The following is a 6,673-nucleotide window of genomic DNA, read 5'->3' on the forward strand; positions in this document are numbered from 1 at the left end:
CCCCCTCCAGGCTGCTGCGGCCATGTGCAGAGAGGGAGGGGTACTGTTCGGTGACCAGAGGGGTGGTCCTGCAGCTCTCTCCTCCTGTGTTGTAGGCGCTGGTGCTGTCCTTGTCAGAGCGCTCCCTCTCAGGGAGCTCATTAATGTCCGACAGCTCATGGATACAGGACTCCTCGAGAACCAGAAGAGCCACCCGCCCAGCCCCGGCCCCACCTCCTGCTCCGCTCTCCTCCTCCTCCTCCTCCAGGGGCCATGCCTTCAGACAGCGCTCCCGGAGCTGCTGCATCTTCTGGGCCCTCAGGATGTTACGACACTTGAATTCCAGATGGCGTAGCTCCTCTTCCAGGAGGGCCATCTCATGCTGCATCAGGTTCTCATTCCTGTTCACATCCAGAGGAACCCCCCCATCGCCCCCCTGCCCGTGACCCCTATGCTCCCCCAGCAGCAGAAGAGCGTTGCCGTTCTTCTCATAGTAGCACTTGATCTCCAGGAGCTCCCTGTACCTATCGCACTCTTCCTCCGTCAGGCCAGGCATCATCCCCACTGGGTCAGCTGTGTAGACCCTCTCCCCTGCCAGGTCAACACCCCCCACTCCTCCTCCACCACCCAGACAGTCCAGCCCCAGCAGAGAGTCTGTGCTGAAGTGGAACTCTGTGGAGTGACCATGGAGCAGGGGTGGGGTGTCCCTGTCCCCTTGGCCAGAGTGGAACCTGCGCATGCTGCCGGGGGTGTTGGTGGCGTTGGTGGTGGGGGCACTGGTCTGGTCGTCTCCCAGCAGGTCATGTTCTGAGGACTCCTCGTTGCGGGTGCTCTCGTCCGTACGGCCAACCCCGCTGTCCAGCTCCTGGCTGTTGCTCAGCACCGTGTGGAGCAGGCTAGGAGAGTCACGGTGACCCCACCCACGGCCTCCCACCCCACCACCACCCATGACCCCTGGTTCTGCATTGAGAATGGAGGCCCCGTTCCTCAGCTGATGGGGGCTAGGTAGATGGACGGCATTATCCAGAACCTCCAGCTCCAGCTCATCTGGGTCCAGCTGGTTGTCATTCTGAGTTGTAGAACGTGTTTCACATATTGTGTTTGTTGTTTTGATGTCCGTTGTTGAGTTGAAGGTGTCATTGAAGTGGGAAAAGAAACACATGAGAATAAAGCAGGTTTATTTTATTGTACTCTTTTGAACCTCATACAACATGTTAGACCTATGTCTTATTGTTCATCTCAGTCACTAGATGGCGCAGGAGCCAACTTAATGTGTGAGTTCATTACCATTTTAAAGACATTTTTGTACTTGGGGGTATTTTCCACTGACCTGTCTGGATGAATATGTCAATTGGGCCTAAAGGTAAATATATGCACACCCACTCACCCAGCTATTATGCGTGCACACACACATTACCAGTCTGCTCTGTCATGATTTTGTTTAGTGTGTTGTTACTACTAGTGGGTAGGAAAATGACAAATTCATTCCTTTACTCAGACCCTCTGAGATATTGATAATGTGTATGTAAATATTCTGGTTGAATTCCGCAAACAATTCACGCCTCAGAGTGGAGTTGACCACATTTCATTGATATACATTTTAATTGTTTAAATTTTAATAAGTTTCAGGCTTTTGGATTATTCTTATCTAACAACCCCTTTATGTATCTCCCCCTATCCCCAAGACAGGTCCAATACAGACAATTTTATCTGAATATCAAGTCATTTCTGGGTAACAATTAAATACCATACTGTGATTGTTTTCAATTAAAATGGTCAAAAATAAATAAATAATAGCTTCTTGGCAAAAAGCTATTTCTCAAGCAATAATATTGCTCGGACTGTATGGGAGTGGCCTGAGTGAGGGTCCTAATTGGAGGAGCCTAATGGGAGGGATATGTAACCTGAAAACAAGCTGTTATTGGCAGAGAGGGGAAAGTCTCTTTGTTATTGATCTATTAACTTCTACCTCCTGATGTCTTCAGGCGGTCCAGAAAACCCACCCAGCAAACGAGCTGAAATTTCAGCCGGCCTCTTCAAAAGCTCTTACACTAAAAGGATAATAATTTTCACAATTTCACAGTATTATTCCAACCTCAGTGTGGAAATATATATAAAACACAAAAGAAAAATCATGATTTTGACTGCACTGCCCCTTTAATCTCTGCTCATATATTTCTCTCTGATGAATCCCCCTTTCATCAACTCCCTCTGTGAGACAATGCTTTATCAATATGAATCCTATCTCAGTTTTAGCCTACCCTGCATCTCATTTCTCTCTGCAGATTGGAGGGCGCCACATGAGTAAAGGAAAATGAGGGTACGTGCAGTGCGTGACTGACTGGGTAGGAACCTACATTTTAATGGCCCTCGCTTAAATCTGCCCTCTAGCTGAATGTGGACTGCATTCCGATTTCAACACTGACTGTGTCACAGAGCACACGTACAGACGTGTGTTTGTGTCTGTGGTTTATGCACCACTCTCAGTATGAAAAGGGTCAACAATTCTGCCCCATCTGGAGGTGTGTGTTCAGTGATTACCCATTTGCTGTGTGTATGTGTGTATATTATGGGATGTCCTGGGACTGTGTCCTCAGATCTGTTGAGCTGTGACCTTGAGGGAAACAAAGCAATGCCACATTGGCACGTACTGAAAACAAGCAGGCTCTCCTCGTTCTCCCACTAACGCTCGCTGTCCATCCCTCCCACCCCCGCTCCATTTCCCTCTATCTGTCCTCATCTGTCTCCCTCTTCACTCCTCTCACCTTTCCTGTCTCCTGGGTAAACAGGGTAGGGGGAGATGCAGAACTCCAGTCTTATTTCCTTTACATCAATGTCCCCTTGTTATAGAGGTACCAATCTGATCTGCCTTTGATTCTATGTTGATCAATTTGGTGATCTAAAATTGTAAATGGGGGTCTTGTGAAAATAAATAACTGTAGTGGGTGGCGCTGTGGATGTTTTGTACGCTCGATACAGATGTAAGATCTTAATTTGATCCAGTTTGCTACAGCAAGAAAATAATCCTTTAGCAACAAGAAATATGGATTATTATGTGGATTATAATTAATATACATTTTTGTAGAGGATACAATTTTTGTAAGGGAAATTCAAGTCAAATTTCCAAGTGAAAATTACAAACTTCAGAAATCTTTTTATACCTTTTTAAATGTCCTGCTTTGCGGGAATATTATCATGTAATGGGGTGATCAAATTAAGATCCTACATCTGTATGTCAGATGCAGGGTGTTTTGTTCTGGGAGAGGTTCTCACCTCTATTTCGGGCCGGGCCAGGAGCAGGGAGATGTTGGTACTGTCCTCCCTGGTAAGAATGGCCACCGCCTCCTCTCTGTTCTGGATGTCCACCCCGTTTATCTGATTCAGAATCACATATCTGTACTCTGATCCTTTTTTCTACATAGACTTGCTATAATATAGAACTTTGTCTGAAATGTTATCTTAACAATCCTAATGTTCTCTTACCTGTAATATTCTATCCCCCTCTCGGATGCGGCCATCCATAGCAGCTATACTATTGGGGTTGACCTGGAGTGAGAGAGGATTAGGTTAGCTGGCAAACAGGCGATCAGAGCGAGGATAACCCTCATCCTCACTCCCATCCTCCTCACCTCGCCCACATAGATCCCCAGATCCTCCTCATCGTCTGTCCGGTAGCACACCGTTAACCCCAGTTTGTCCTGCTGACGAGACTTATACAGCTCAACCTCCTATTGAAATGTGTGGCAGGAAAAACACACGTTTTGAGTGACAAGTTAACCACCTGAACACTGGTAATGGAGATAGAGAGGGCATGAAGAATGGGATTTCTGTTGGATTAGATGGTAGACAATTTGATTTGACAAGACAATTGAGACTTACCTCGTATTCTAACTCATCCTGTCGGAGATCCCCCTCCTGCTGAGGGATGTCAAAGTAGTTGTTGGGTTCATAATATTCAGGCTCTAGGAGACTGTGAATAAAACATATGAGAAAATATGCCATGTGTCCCAATTTTGTTTGTTTGTCAGACATACAGAATGCAGCGCTTTCAAACATCTTGGATAAATTGAATCTCAAACTCTTCCACCCCCCCCCCTCTCTCTGTCTCTCAATTTAAGGGCTTCATTGGCATGGGAAACATGATAACATTGCCAAAGCAAGTGAAGTAGATAAACAAATGTGAAATAAACAGTAAATCTATGTCTGTCCCTTTCTCTCACACACTCTCTCTCTCACTATCATTCTCTATCCTTCTCTTTCTCTCACACACACACATTCTCTTTCTACTCACAACTCATTGAGCAGGTAGGGTTCCAGGATGGGTGGCAGCGGTGGAGAGGGGGAAGGGTGAGGGGGCGGGGCTCCACATGGGTTGTGGGCGGTCCTTCCCAGGGTCAAGATGTGCTGGAAGCTGATGTCAGTCTGAGTGCCGCTGTCCACACAGTCAGTCAGCCCCCCTGTCACTGCTACTGTCCCGTCCAGCCCCGCTAGTCGCCCTGCATGTCCCGCCCGCCTCCGGGTCCCCCTCCTTAATACGTGAGACAGCAGGGGGTCTTTCACATCCAGGGTGGTGTCCTCAGAGAGACGAGACAGCTCTTTACCATTCAACTAGAGGAGGGAGGGTTCAGAGGTTAGCCAGCAGAAGGTGGGGGAAGAAGGAGAAGAGTGAGATCATAGGTTAGAGAGGAGGAGAAGAAAGGAAGAGTAGGGGAGTGGTGGAGAATGATTAAACACAAAGGAGTACAAGGACATGGAACATACAGAGGAAGATGTGAGAGAGAGCAACACAAAGGAGTACAAGGACATGGAACATACAGAGGAAGATGTGAGAGGGAGCAACACAAAGGAGTACAAGGACATGGAACATACAGAGGAAGATGTGAGAGAGAGCAACACAAAGGAAAACAAGCCATTTATAGAGTGAGAAAGGGCAATGGGTGGGTGGTAGAGATTGGACTGGTGTGTGATTACAATACAGGTGTATATACAGATTAAACAGGATAATAGATAGTAGATTTATTGAGCCACATTAGCAAAGCCCTCACTAGACATACAGACAGAACAGGTTAGTTCACTGTATTAGAATTAACAATAGCACAGAGACTGAGGAGAATAGATGAACACAACACATACAGACAGACCTAAACACAAAGCTAGGGGTTAGTCAGTCAACACAACCAATTAAGTGAACAGACAATAGCACAATACACCTGAACAAATAGAGAAATGTGTAGGTCCATTCAGAAAGGTGCATTCGGAAAGTATTCAGACCCCTTGACTTTTTGCACATTTTGTTAAATCACAGCCTTATTCTAAAATTGATTAAAAAAAAAATCTAATATCATCAATCTACACACAGTACCCCATAATGATGAAGCAAAAACAGGTTTTTAGACATTTTTGCAAATGTATAATATAAAATAAAACTGACATTGCATTTACATAAGTATTCAGATCCTTTACTCAGTACTTTGTTGAAGCACCTTTGACAGTGGTTACAGCCTCGAGTCTTCTTGGGTATGATGCCACAAACTTGGCACACCTGTATTTGGGGAGGTTCCCCCATTCCTCTCTGCAGATCCTCTCAAACTTTGTCATGTTGGACGGGGAGCGTCGCAGCACAGCTATTTTCAGGTCTCTCCAGAGATGTTAGATTGGGTTCAAGTCCGGGCTCTGGCTGGGCCATTCAAGGACATTCAGAGACTTTTCCAGAAGCCACTCCTGCGTTGTCATGGCTGTATGCTTAGGGTTGTTGTCCTGTTGGAAAGTGAACCTTCACCCCAGTCTGAGGTCCTGAGCGCTCTGGAGCAGGTTTTCATCAAGGATCTGTCTGTACATTGCTCTGTTAATCTTTCCCTCAATCCTTACTTGTCTCTCATTCCCTGCCACTGAAAAACATCCCCACAGCATGATGCTGCCACCACCATGCTTCACTGTGGGGATGGTACCAGGTTTCCTCCAGACGTAAGGCTTGGCATTCAGGCCAAAGAGTTCAATCTTGGTTTCATCAGACCAGAGAAGCTTGTTTCTCATGGTCTGAGAGTCTTTAGGTGACTTTTGGCAAACTCTAAGCGCGCTGTCATGCACCTTTTACTGAGGAGTGGCTTCCATCTGGCCACTCTACCATAAAGCCCTGATTGATGGAGTGATGCAGAAATTGTTGTCCTTCTGGAAGATTCTCCCATCTCCACAGAGGAGCTCTGGAGCTCTGTCAGAGTGACCATCGGGTCCTTGGTCACCTCCCTGACAAGGCCCTTCTACACAGATTGCTCAGTTTGGCCAGATGGCCAGCTATTGGAAGAGTCTTGGTGGTTCCAAACTGATGGAGGCCCCTGTGTTCTTGGGGACCTTCAATGCTGCAAGAATATTTTGGTTCACTCGACCAGATCTTTGCCTCGACACAATCCCGTCTCTGAGCTCTACAGACAATTCCATCGACCTCATGGCTTGGTTTTTGCTCTGACCTGCACTGACAACTGTGGGACCTTATATAGACAGGTGTGGGCCTTTCCAAATCATGCCCAATCAATTAAATTTACCACAGGTGGACTCCAATCAAGTTGAAGAAACATTTCAAGGATGATCAATGGAAACAGGATGCACCTGAGCTCAATTTCGTGTCTCACAGCAAAGGGTCTGAATACCTTTGTAAATAAGGTATTCATGTTTTTTTAAATTTGTAATACATCTGAAA

At 46.3% G+C, this 6,673-nt stretch overlaps 1 protein-coding gene across 1 annotated transcript in view; it reads right to left on the minus strand.

Moving 5' to 3' along the window:
- LOC135504220 (PDZ domain-containing protein 4-like) overlaps positions 1-6,673 on the minus strand; it is a 31,510-nt gene that overhangs the window by 2,286 nt on the left and 22,551 nt on the right. The window contains 6 exon segments of the mRNA XM_064922577.1: positions 1-1,048; positions 3,253-3,354; positions 3,463-3,525; positions 3,609-3,707; positions 3,859-3,949; positions 4,271-4,587. Coding sequence (XP_064778649.1) covers positions 1-1,048; positions 3,253-3,354; positions 3,463-3,525; positions 3,609-3,707; positions 3,859-3,949; positions 4,271-4,587 — 1,720 coding nt within the window.

This window comes from Oncorhynchus masou, chromosome 18 (assembly GCF_036934945.1).
Source record: "Oncorhynchus masou masou isolate Uvic2021 chromosome 18, UVic_Omas_1.1, whole genome shotgun sequence".
NCBI lineage: Eukaryota > Metazoa > Chordata > Actinopteri > Salmoniformes > Salmonidae > Oncorhynchus > Oncorhynchus masou.